The sequence below is a fragment of the Engraulis encrasicolus genome, chromosome 8 (assembly GCF_034702125.1).
Source record: "Engraulis encrasicolus isolate BLACKSEA-1 chromosome 8, IST_EnEncr_1.0, whole genome shotgun sequence".
NCBI lineage: Eukaryota > Metazoa > Chordata > Actinopteri > Clupeiformes > Engraulidae > Engraulis > Engraulis encrasicolus.
The window spans coordinates 7,687,644-7,699,903 of NC_085864.1; the positions used below are offsets into that span (position 1 = coordinate 7,687,644).

The window sequence follows — 12,260 nt, forward strand, 5'->3', positions numbered from 1 at the left end:
CCAAGGGACTGTGATGACACTCTGCGGAGGCTGATGCATGTCCAAAATTAAATATTTCAATAACTGTGCAAATTCTTAGTTAACACCATGATTTGATAAAAATCAACTTGAAAATGAACGTGTCTTTTAAAAAAGTGATGAATACAACTGCTTGTTCAAAATCAAAAATATTGTTTACTAAGAAAAAAAGTATGACATCACAAAAATGTTCCATGTTTTAAAAAAACAAAAAACAAAGTCAATTTCCTTTGTGTCGCTGCATTCCATTCCATGTTGGTGTGGTCATCTTCAGTCTTCCCATGGCAGGGGAAAAAAACCTTGTCGAAAAACCTGTCGAGTTCTGTCAAGCAGCTGTGTGATGATAAAGATGATACTCCTCATAGGGGGTCCTTATAGGCTGGTCTTCTGGGGTCATCCTCACTGTGTGGGTCCTAGGCTGCTCTTCTGGGGTCATCCTCGGTCTTCAAGGCCCTCTACATCTGGTGTTCACAGGTACCTGGTCTCTGGTCCAGCAAGGCACCAACAGGGAATACCACCTGCAGAAAAGACAGATCACAGACAGACAAGGGAGGAAGGGGTGCAGGACTTGGGTAGAAAACAGCTGAGTATTTTATGTGACCACAGGGAAACCCCTGAGAAAATGCTGCGTTAGCCAATGACAACTGAAGACATTTCAGTCTGGTTGTCGAAAGGGTTTTTGGTTGCGCATATCGACTACATAACCACAGACAAATTTTGTGCGTATTATGCATTGGGCATTGCACTACTCCTCATAAGTCAATTGGAACCAAAAGCTACCCTACTTCACACCAAAAAAACAAAACTCTACTTAATATTAAAGTGATGGTTAGGAGTAGATTCACCCTAGGGTCATTTAAACCGTGACATCAGTCAAGTAGCCCAGCCGAAGGTTTTTCTTCCTTGGCCGAGTTACAGAGTGATCCCGAATAGCTTAGTACAAGCGCTAATAGATCTTGGCAGTATCTCCAAAATTACCACACTAAAATCACATGCCATGACACCCGACTACTGTAGTGCAAATATGGTCTGTACTCACAAAACGATGCATTTGGAAGTTTGTACATAGTCCAGGAGTTTATTATTATCAACATTTAAACTCCTGGACGACGTACAAACTTCCTAATGCATTTTAACTTCGGCTGGGCTACTTGACTGAAGTCATGGTTCAAATGACCCTAGGGTGAATCTACTCCGAACCATCACTTTAACAACTAAACCCTACTAAGTACCCCATTAAAGACTACCAACTGAACCTGACCTAACTTCACGTACTGTAACACTATAACTCCCCCACACTATATTTAACAAACAAAGCCCTACTAAACAAATGAACACAACCCTAACTGTGCACTAAAATAAAACCCTACTAAGCCCTGAATTTAATCCACATTAAACTACTGGAAATCAAACCTATTGAAAATAAACCCATGTACCTATATAAATAACCCATATTAAATCATGGAATCCAAAAGCTAAAAGCTAATCCCACTCTCTAAAATTTGAGTCACACTAAAGACTTAACCTCACTAGGTCATCCATTAGCCCCAATAGAGTTCTTCAGCGGAAGCGGAAGCATGTAGTAGATTGTAGTCTTTCATGTTAGCATTTAAGGACGTCCTGGTTCCTATCGGCTTCCGGCCTCCATTGGGAATGAATAGGGGTAAATTTCAAATAAGCTCCGAGTGCAAGCACGCGCTTAGCGAACCCCCGCAAACTGTCGAGGGTGTTAAAAATAGGCTGTAGGTATGACATGGTTGATCATTTTGTGTCAAACTTCGACATAAATACGATGTTGCGTCCATATGCTAAACCCGGAAGCTTTTAGCGACTACAGAAACGGCGCCAGTATCTAACGGCATGTACGTGCGGAAGGTTGTACCCATGGCAACCAAAGGAAAGTATGTAGTTCGGAAGTTTTAATGATCAGAAAGGGGTTAGCAATATTGAATTATAATCGTCATGTGAATACACCAACATGATGATACGATCCGTTCCACTAATGAGAAAGGGATGCGGGGACACGCTAATGTTCGTTGTTGCCGTGCAACTTATATTTTTGCCAAACCTGAATCTCTATGGCGTTTTGCAATGTAAAAAATCGCCAGGGAACCGGTAGTCCAAACGCCGCATACAAGTTGACGTCAACGCTGAAGAGCTCTATACCCCATTCATATTAAACTTAAACCTTTCTAAGCATTAAGAAGCCAACCCATACAGTACTAAGTACACACCAGAGATGGGACCAAGTCACCAATTTGCAAGTCACAAGTAAGTCTCTATTTCTTCCAATCAAGTCTGAGTCAAGTCACAAGTAAAGACACTTTTGACCAAGTCAAGTCCAAGTCGTACCAAATCCAAGTCCTTTTTTTTAACCAAGTCGCCATGACGACTACTTTTGGTCATAAATTCGTTACTTCTCCACACTGCTATGTAGACATACATACATTTTAGTAGGCCTACTGGTACTGGTTGAGGGCAAATTATCTTATTCATTCATTTTTCATGCAATGTCTTCACATAAAAATACAAAAATGTAACATGTTTAGACTTGACATGCCATTGCAAGTTAAAACTGTCAAGTCCAAGTCTAGACTCAAGTCAGTAAAGTCTGAGTCAAGTCACAAGTCATTTCACAAGGGATTTTAAGCGGAGGGCATCACACTCAGCAGCTGGTCGATGTGGCACTCCAGGCTGCAGAAGACCCTCTGGGCCAGGTGCTGGGGCTGGTGGCACGCCCACACGTCCAGGGACAGGGTCTCCACCAGGTAGGAGAGCGCCTCAGACTAGGATGAAAGAAGTAAAAAAAAAAAAAAAGAAATCATTCAGTAAAGCATGCCACGGGTAAATAAAGACCAGGCCGAGATGTGTGTGAAGGGTGAAGGGTGAGTGAAAAGAGTGATTACCAGCAGCAGGGCCCAGCACTGCAATGCCTGGGGTGGCCACGCCTCATAGGGTAGGAAGGACTGGACCACTGTTGCCAGATGATCCAGGAACCTGCCCTGTGCCTGCTACAGGAGAAACAACAAAGAGTGGAGTTAGTAGGATGAACCACATAGTAAATACAGCACGTCAGTAACAAACAGTAAGGACTGTCATGACTTACAGGGACCACCCGCACAGCAGTCCACTGATGTAGGTTTCTGAACAGCAGCAGCTCAAAGACCACATCCAGGAGGTTGAAGTGGTGGATCTGAAATCAGAAGGATACAGGCGTTATTTGCAATTACATTCATTTTAGAGATGGACTGTGAGCCAATGTGTAAAGAAAAAAAAACCTTGACGTACCCCAACCTCCAGCAGCTCAGCAGTGACGGTGGAAGTCAGTGTCTGGGTGAAAGCCACCAGCTCATCAAAAGCCTGCTGAGATGCACCAGCATCCTGAAGAGAGATGGAGTAAAGCAGAGCAAAGAGGACTTCTGTTTAGGGAATCCTACTTGATATATACAGTATGTACGTCTGTTGTCATTCAAAATCAATCAATCAATCAATCAATCAATCAATCAATCAATCAATCAATCAATCAAAATCAATCGGAAAAATATACTGTGTTTATAAATATGTTCATAAATCAAGAGTCTTAAGCTCTGTGATATTAAATCCTCCCCAAAGACAGTACCTTTCCGTTGAAGGTGGCCATGTTCTTCAACAGCATGGAGCCCGTCACGGCGATGAAGTTGGCAGTCTCTGGCTGCGCAAGCAAGACCTACACAAAGCAAAACATTTTTCAATGACACTGCAATGTCAGAGAATATTGTTCTATGAGTTTTTAGACTATTGACTTTTGTACTCACAGCGAAGGCTTCCCTCAGTCCAGCAAGCCTCAGGGAGAAGTCCCCCAGACCGGTGGACTGGAAGATGTAGCTGTGGACGGGCAAAATAAATGTTTTAGTGAAATTTGATATTTTTTACATTTCTCACAGAATACAAAATGAAACATACAACTGAAATAGCACTGAAGTTTAAGGTAAAGAAGTTCATGTCACCTAAGTAGCAGGTGGTATCTTAGTTCACGTTAAATCCATTTGCTCATACTACCATACCATGCTTTGATTGTCTTCAAAGGGGTTGAGCCAAATTCACAACCACCATACTTACTACACAGAGGGAACCTGGCCATTGACAGAGATGTCACCAGGGGCGGCAGCAGCATCGTCAACCGTGTCGTAACCAGCAGAAGCAGAAGCAGAGTCGTCAGCACCCTCAGGAGCAGGAGAGTCGTCAGCACCCTCAGGAGCAGGAGAGTCGTCAGCACCCTCAGGACCAGAAGCAGAGTCGTCAGCACCCTCAGGAGCAGGAGAGTCGTCTCCACCCTCAGGACCAGCAGCGTCGTCAGCACCCTCAGGAGCAGGAGAGTCGTCTCCACCCTCAGGACCAGCAGCGTCGTCAGGACCAGGAGCAGGGTAGTCGATGCCACGGGCGTCAGCAGCGTCGTCATCAGGGGCCTGCTGAGGAGTGAAGAGGGGCGCCCGAAGAGTCTCGGCACTCTCCAAGCGGGTCCAGGCCCCACCAGCGTCCATGGCCACCCCCGTGCTCCTCGTCGATGTCTCACAGTACTGTTGTACACATTCATGGTACGATACAAAGACATGATACTTTCATTAAAAAGCTTCCATAAGTAACAAAGGCCATGCAGTTAATAATTTGAAATGCTCGAGAGTCAATACCAGGAGTCCTCCTATCTCCAAGATGGTTGTGACCTGGGTCAGGTGATGTGAGTACACCGCCGTGATGCCTCCAGAGTGGCGCTACAGTGGGAATAAAACAAACAAAACAACAAACAAAATGTTTAACAGCTGCTTAGAACTGCTACTCAGAAATACAGTATGTGTCCAGGATGTGTAAATGATGTTTGCAGATCTACTGCTCTCTCCAGCTAAAGTATAACTACCTCGACGTACGTGGTCAGCTCTCCATAGGCGTATGGTACAAGGGTCTCCTAGGTTAAAGCAAAACAGCTCTCATTGGTACAAGGATAGATAATATGACATATGACCACTACAGTACTCAGCAGAGGCTTTTCAACAATTATGTAACAAACAACTCAATTAGCAACAGAGAATGCACAACGTTACATTGCATTATGTATCTGTATTGTGTATTCACTCATTGTATTATGTAGTAGCAATCAAGCCATGTTTAAGTCCAATCTTTGCTAGGTAAAGTACCTCTGGGGTTTCCTCAGAGCAGGTGTTGGTGAGGTACCAGTACTGTCTCAGATACGGGCCCTCACGCGTCTCCTCGAACCTCAGCTTGACCTCAACCCACTACAGCACACATGTGGACACAAGCAGAGCCAGACATCCCGGGTTACAAATAACTGAAATCTCTGCTACAGTTACAGTATGTTTCTGGCAGAATTATCTTCGACCTGATGGATGAGCTAACATAACAAATCAGGTGTTTAATTAACATGGCAGGACCTTTACATCACGGTTTGTTTGCCTCCAAACAAGACTGGACAGGTGCACCAGAAGCCACAGAGATGTTAACACTTAATCTCAACAGGGCAAACTCTTACTTACTCAATCACTCACTCACTCACTCTCTGTGATAGACTATGTTATAGACCACTCGTTTCATTACATGGGACATGAAGACAAGTGTCTGTCTCATACGACAAATAAATATCCTTGAATCCCTTGAATTCTTGAATGTTCTCACCACCAAAACCTCGGAAGAAGACTCACCATAATGTACGTACACTGTATACAGTAGATCTCTACAGATACCTATGTCTACAGCAGGGCTTGACACTGGCACCTGCCAACCGGCCAAATGCTGGTAAAACTTGGCTGTGGCTGGTAACAATTTCAGGGTCACTAGCCAATTTGGCAGGTAGCTTATTCTATGGTATGACAGCATCTATTCTGCACTTTGACCCTTGTGTATCAATTGTTTGTATTTAAGTTCAAGAAAAAGCTCAGTTTCTATTTGTTTGTTTTATTGCCATGTAGGAACCCATGCACTCATCTTCTTGCTTTAAGCATCTCCTCTTCTGAGGTTAGATGCACAGCGTCATGATAAAAAAAAAATCTAATTTGTGGCTAGTAGAATAGCTGGATGGCTAGTGACTCGGGAAAACCACTAGCCACAGTGGCCGGTAAGCGAAAAAGTCAATGTCAAGCCCTGGTCTACAGTATGTAACTCACCATCACGCCCTGGCGGAAGAACTCAGAGAACTCGAAGGCACATGTCTGGCACATGTTCACGACTGTCCCAGTTGGAGCCTGAAATTTAACCATACAAAAACACACAAGCACATGAAGTAAAAGTGGATTATGGCTTGAAAACAACCACAAAATCTATATATATTGAACAAACAACAAAGTGAAAATGTTTGATGGAAATGGGAATGAAAATGTGCATACCCTGAACAGCACCAGCTGTCCTCTGGCCGCATGCTGATATGTGAATGTAAAATAAAGGAGAGGTTTCATATTCAAGCCACTGGATGTGCAATAATACTGAGTCCTTTCAGACTTATTATGGTATGATGTCAATGCCTGATTGATTAGCACTTACCGCCTGAGAGCTCATCCTCAATCCAAGGCGGGTTGCTGCAAGCGAATTAATTATCATTACATTAGTTACCATTGCACAAGTTCATCAGGAAATTATGACCATAATACCAGTGTTGGGCAAGTTACTCAAAAACTGTAATACATTACTGATGTTACTGTCTTGTGGCGTTTTAAGCAAACTCAACGCTTGTTATCAAATGCTGAATTCTTCTTACCCTCGATCCAGTCAGCCTGCGTGTTGGCCTCTGCAGTCTCCCACGTCGCCTGGATGGAAGCCTGACCTGACTGCGTAGCCATCTCCGGTCCCCCTGCCTGGGTCGCCATCTCCGCTGTCTCCGGTCCCCCTGCCTGGGTCGCCATCTCCGCCGTATCCGGTCCTCCAGTCTGGATCGCCACCTCCGCCGTGGCCGGTCCACCAGCCTGGATCCCCACCTCCACAGTCCGCGACTCCGTCTGCGTCGCCATCTCCATCGTCTCCCTCTCATCAGCACCTGCAAGACCACAACACCACAACGCCCATCTCTGCCGCGAGGCGCGGCGCCTACGGCTACTACGGGATGGCATATTATCCGTCTCTAACATCAGTACATTTAAATAGCCTCAAAATTAAACAATAATAATAATAAGTAATAATAATAATAATAATTATAATAATAATAACAACTAGTAGTCTACGTCTGTATCACCAAACCCAAACTGCAGTAGGCTAGGCTACTAAACACAAGCAATAGACCTAGGACCTCACTGAGCTAACTATTTTAGCTAAAACAAGTCAACTTACTATGGAAACAAATTGAGTAAACAATTTGAAAAAAATGACAAATTCAAAGGATTACTAAATAAAAACAACCAATTTGACACCGGCTAATTTTTAGCTAATTTTAGCTAACTTTGAGCTAAATCAACTTTACCAGTCGGCACTCGGCACACGGTAGATCTCAAGAAACAATACACCAGCTTGTAATATACTACATAAATCTACTTAAAACAATCTGATTATCAATTTGTCGAAAACAGTGGAAGTCTTTCTGAAGTTGTCGAGGAAAGTCTTGCGGAGTATGCAAATGCGTCTGCTTGCCAAGAGTGTTCAAATGAACTGATCAAAGTAACATCAGGCGTTCTAGTTTGAAAATTCTATGAAGTGTACGTTCCATGCGAGCTACTGTTGCCACAGCGACCCTCGTCCTAGCAACGGGAAGAGATTTCGTGTCACCCACAGACCATGGATGTCAGCTGTCAGGGTTTGATTTATGACTGATAAATCGAAACACAGGGACTCGTTCCTTACCGATTTATAATATTTACAGTATAACTAAGGTTGAATTAAACCTAAAGCAAAAATGCCTAAAACTAAGGTGTATCGCAAAGCTGAGATGAGAAGGATAAGCAGAATTGCTGCTCACGTTCCTGATTTAGTCGTCTACAGTGACTTCAGAAAGATACCCTATGTGGAACATTTCAATGGCGTTTTACTATTTGCAGATGTATCAGGTAGGCTATGTGGACAAAACTATAGACAGTCTGACTCTGAACAACCCCAGTGTTATCCATAATGAAAGGAAAGGTGTGTTGTTGTCACATGACATGTAAAATGTAGATAGTTATTAGCTTACTCTGTGCATGCTAGGCTAATTAGGGTTAGGCTCATTAACAGATCTACTGTCAAATGGGCATGCTACATTGAGGCAATCCATGTCAAGGCTTGATGAAATTGTACCTACATTAAAATGTCAAATGTCATTGTGCATTGGTGATATGGAAGTAAATGACTACGTAGTTGATGTTTCCATCTATCCTTTTCGAACCAGTCTCAGCACTTTTAGCTTACTTTTAGTGATGGTAAAGTTTATCGTGTGAGAAGGTTTTGTTTTTGCCGTATTGACAGTCTTTTGTTTTTCATGGTAGTCTACTAACTTCATAGACATATTTTGTTTGTCCAGGTTTTACCGCACTTACTGAGAAATTCAGTTTGAGCAACAAGAAGGGATATGGCGCAGACGAGTTAACCCGCACACTCAACAGCTATATTGGTGATATAGTAACCCGTAAGCCAGGCATTCTCCTCCACATTATGCATCATAACAACATTGGGCAAGTTACTGAAAAACTGTTATTACTGATACATCAAGATACTGAACACTCAACCCACTCTCCCTCCACTGTCAGCCTCTAGCCAGCCAGGCCACTGACACCCCCCCCCCATCCCCACCACCATATCTGCGACTGAACATTCCACCTGCACTACTACATCTGTGACTGAACTTTCAACCTGCACTAACTCAAAACATGCACATGCACATGCACACACACACACACACACACACACACACACACACACACACACACACACACACACACACGCACACAAGCACACAAGCACACTGCACTTTCTGCACTAAACCCAAACATACACACACTGACACACAACTCATACACACACACACACACACACACACACACACACGCACACACACACACACACACACACACACATACACACAGACACACAGACACACACACAGACGCACACCGCACTTTCTACCTGCACTAAACACACACACACACACACACACACACACACACACACACACACACACACACACACACACACACACACACACACACACACACACACACACTGCTGCTGGAGTACTTGATAGACCTATTTTAATATTTATTTACTATGTCAGAACGCTATAAAGGACTTTTAGAAAAAGCACAACAAAATACCTCCTCTTAATATATGTTCTCTACAAGTCTTCTGTTGTCCAGTCTTGCACTTTAAATGTCTGTATGAGCACTGTCTATGTCCATACTGTCTTATGTCCATGTATGAGTACTGTCTATGTCTATACTGTCTATGTCCTTACCTAGATTAGTCTATGTCTGCATGGGAAAGCAAGAAACGTAATTTCAAATTCTTTGTATGACCAGTGCATGTAAAGAAATTGACAATAAAACCAACTTGACTTGACTTGACTTAAAACACAGTATGTGTATTAAGTATGTCACATACTGTGTTTTAAATGTAATCCCGACCCTTACATGAAAATATTACTACATTTAAAATGTAAGGCATTGCACTATTTTTGCATTGCTTTAATTACGCGCACCAAAAACTAGATATTGATCTGGCAATTTACAATGTAAATCAGGGGTGGGGAACCTGTATGTCTCGAGGCCGTTTTATACGGCGCCCAATATGCAGCTTCACATGAAATATGACATGTATTTTGTAAAGGAATCTTAGAAATTACATTTCCAATGCAATTAATGTTCATTGTGTTCATGGTATGGCCCTCTGAGGACTTTTACGGCCCTTGTAGGAATTTGAAGTGGCCCCTCGAATGAAAAAGGTTCCCCACCCCTGATGTAAATCAAAGTCATGAGTCATGACTCGTTCACCTCCCATCCAAGAGGTGTTTCAGCGGCATCCAGATGAAAAACTGGCAGGTTCAATAGCTTTTTTTCTGGCCCCACCAGACTGAACACCATTAAAATGCAGGTCATAGTAAAAATGTATTGTAACTTGAGTTACTAGCATTGCAACTAATATTATTGCCCCCCCCCCCCACAATGCCTTACATTACTGTGTTATAATCCTTTATTACTGGTACTTTTTAAATGCATTAATCCCCAACATTGCCCCACATCATTCAGTGTTTCAATGTTTTGCAGATATTCTGGCAGCAGGAGGAGATATCCTGAATTATGCAGGTAACACCCAGTCAAGTTGCTGTGTCCAAGTGACTACCAGGCACAATGGTTGAGTTGAATGAAATGGGTGAACGGGTCTAGCATAATACAGTATACAGCATAGTATGTTAATTGCATGCACCGGTAGTATTTGTTCAAAATGTTGCAAATGTTGAAACAAGCAACTGGCATGTTGTATTGAGACCACTAGCCTGATAAACCAGCCTAAATGTGAGATTGGATTAAACATTTGTGGCGTCCAGCGGGTGGCGCTGGTTTACTAGGCTATGAGACCACAGTGTGTTGCGTGTGTTCTTCATCACCCCTTTCTTGGTCACCTCAGGGGATGCGATCCTGGCACTGTGGACAGTGGAGCGGTCACTGCTCAGTGAGGTCATCTCTCTGGTGGTCAAATGCAGCCTCAACATTCAAGACAACTGTGGGGTTCGAGAGACTGCTGTGGGCTCCGTGCTTCGGGTGAAAATAGGTGCAAAAGATTTTTTATTGGGGGGGGGGGGGTACTAAAATGAGTACATTTTTTATATATGCTAAATCTATTAGGAGTTCATACTTTAACGAAAATGTGAAATGAGACCTTTTTTTGGTCTCATTTTATTTTTCAATGACAGGGTATCTGTTAAATCTGTATTAGGGGTTCATACTTTCTAGAATATGTCTACTATGTGGAAGTGCCTTGTCTACTTATAATAAGGTTCTTTTCTACTTACAATACTTTTAGTTATAATAATATTTCACCATTGAGCATTTGCAGCGGGGTGGGTTGCATTCCCTTTAAAGGTCAGGGAAGTTTTACATCTGCTTTTAGAGACTCAACTCTTACTTGGAGCTGCAATTTCATTGTATCATTCTAACCCCTAAAACTGCACTCTTTCTATTCTGAACTATTCTTCATTTAAAAAATATACATACTGTATGTATCAAGGCATATCAGCCGGAAAGCTGTCCAAGGTGATCATGGGAAATGAGGAAAACCAGTACTTTGTGGTGATTGGTCGAGCGGTGGACGAGGTGCGCCTGGCCGAGGGATTGGCCGTCGCCGGCAACATTATCCTGTCCCCCAACGCCTGGGAGCTGTGCGACAGGGCCAACATCGCCGTTGACTTCATTGAGAATGAACGCGCTGTTAAGGTCAGACCACATCAGCACGATACTGAGAGCAACACAGTAAAAAAAATGCAGTGTTAATTCAACATTTAGAGAGTCTGCTGGGGCCTTAATGCACTCTAGAAGATGTTAATCGACTTTGTAAATGTTGAATTAACACAGCATTTTTTACTGTGCAACAGTTCTTAGATCTCTATGACATGCCTGTAAGATTTTGATACGGCTGTAGAGAAATGCGTTGTAGTACGCCAGTTCACTGTGAATCACTCTGGATGAAAATGTCTGTTTAAAGGACATGTAATGGAATTTATAGTGACCTGCCGTGTTCTTCTCCAATTACCATTCTGTCAAGCTTTTTAGGGACATGTTAAGTTGAGCCGAAATTCAATTTCCATACATCAAACAGGTCAGATATCTGAAGAGAGATCCCAACTTTTCGGTGGAGGCATATGAAGCATCTGTCGGCAAGAATGTTGAGCATGACAAGACTATTAAGGGTAAGAAAGAAAATATTAAGCCTCATAAATCCATTGCATATGCTGGAGACTTTAATTTGATTTGCCGTCCTGATAACAGTGTTCTGCTATGCTCTGATGGTCACTAATGAATTCAGGCTGCATCCGGAAGGCCTCCAGGCTCATGCCGAACGAGGAACGAGAGATGTTTATGCAAAAGTACATCATAAAAACCGTCTTGCAGAAGGTACAGCACCACACCTTAACCACAGTCACAGTGATATGTACCACCGTGTACTATAACCCCTTTGCACAGAGCCTATGTTGTAACCTGTTTGTCACCAAATTTTAAGGACCAAGTCTTTTATCTGCTACTATGGCTCTCAGTAATGTCATTGCTATATTGTTATGATATAGTTTAGCCTTTTTAATTAGCAAAAGT

At 42.8% G+C, this 12,260-nt stretch overlaps 2 protein-coding genes across 5 annotated transcripts in view; one reads left to right on the forward strand and one right to left on the reverse strand.

Annotated features, from left to right (window-relative positions):
* Positions 1–2,186: 2,186 nt before the first annotated feature.
* On the reverse strand, positions 2,187–7,595 carry LOC134454117 (uncharacterized). Of its 4 annotated transcripts, none has more exons than XM_063204915.1 (15): positions 7,454–7,595; positions 6,758–7,033; positions 6,544–6,578; positions 6,390–6,422; positions 6,171–6,248; positions 5,187–5,285; positions 4,910–4,957; positions 4,686–4,766; positions 4,117–4,574; positions 3,813–3,882; positions 3,638–3,724; positions 3,307–3,399; positions 3,125–3,211; positions 2,925–3,029; positions 2,187–2,804 (listed from the first exon to the last, which is right to left on the reverse strand). In XM_063204915.1, exons 2-15 carry the CDS (start codon positions 7,011–7,013, stop codon positions 2,664–2,666), a joined length of 1,671 nt encoding a protein of 556 aa, XP_063060985.1. In that variant the 5' UTR covers positions 7,014–7,033; positions 7,454–7,595; the 3' UTR covers positions 2,187–2,663. The 4 variants fall into 4 exon arrangements, with proteins under 4 accessions (XP_063060985.1, XP_063060984.1, XP_063060983.1 ...); XM_063204914.1 differs by having other exon boundaries at positions 6,758–7,064; XM_063204913.1 differs by having other exon boundaries at positions 6,758–7,595.
* A 272-nt stretch (positions 7,596–7,867) lies between these two features.
* LOC134454118 (adenylate cyclase type 10-like) overlaps positions 7,868–12,260 on the forward strand; it is a 40,503-nt gene continuing 36,110 nt past the window's right edge. The window contains exons 1-7 of the mRNA XM_063204917.1: positions 7,868–8,033; positions 8,483–8,587; positions 10,221–10,259; positions 10,582–10,725; positions 11,182–11,387; positions 11,770–11,860; positions 11,977–12,065. Coding sequence (XP_063060987.1) covers positions 7,883–8,033; positions 8,483–8,587; positions 10,221–10,259; positions 10,582–10,725; positions 11,182–11,387; positions 11,770–11,860; positions 11,977–12,065 — 825 coding nt within the window. The 5' untranslated portion in view covers positions 7,868–7,882. The remainder of the gene's footprint in view (positions 8,034–8,482; positions 8,588–10,220; positions 10,260–10,581; positions 10,726–11,181; positions 11,388–11,769; positions 11,861–11,976; positions 12,066–12,260) is intronic.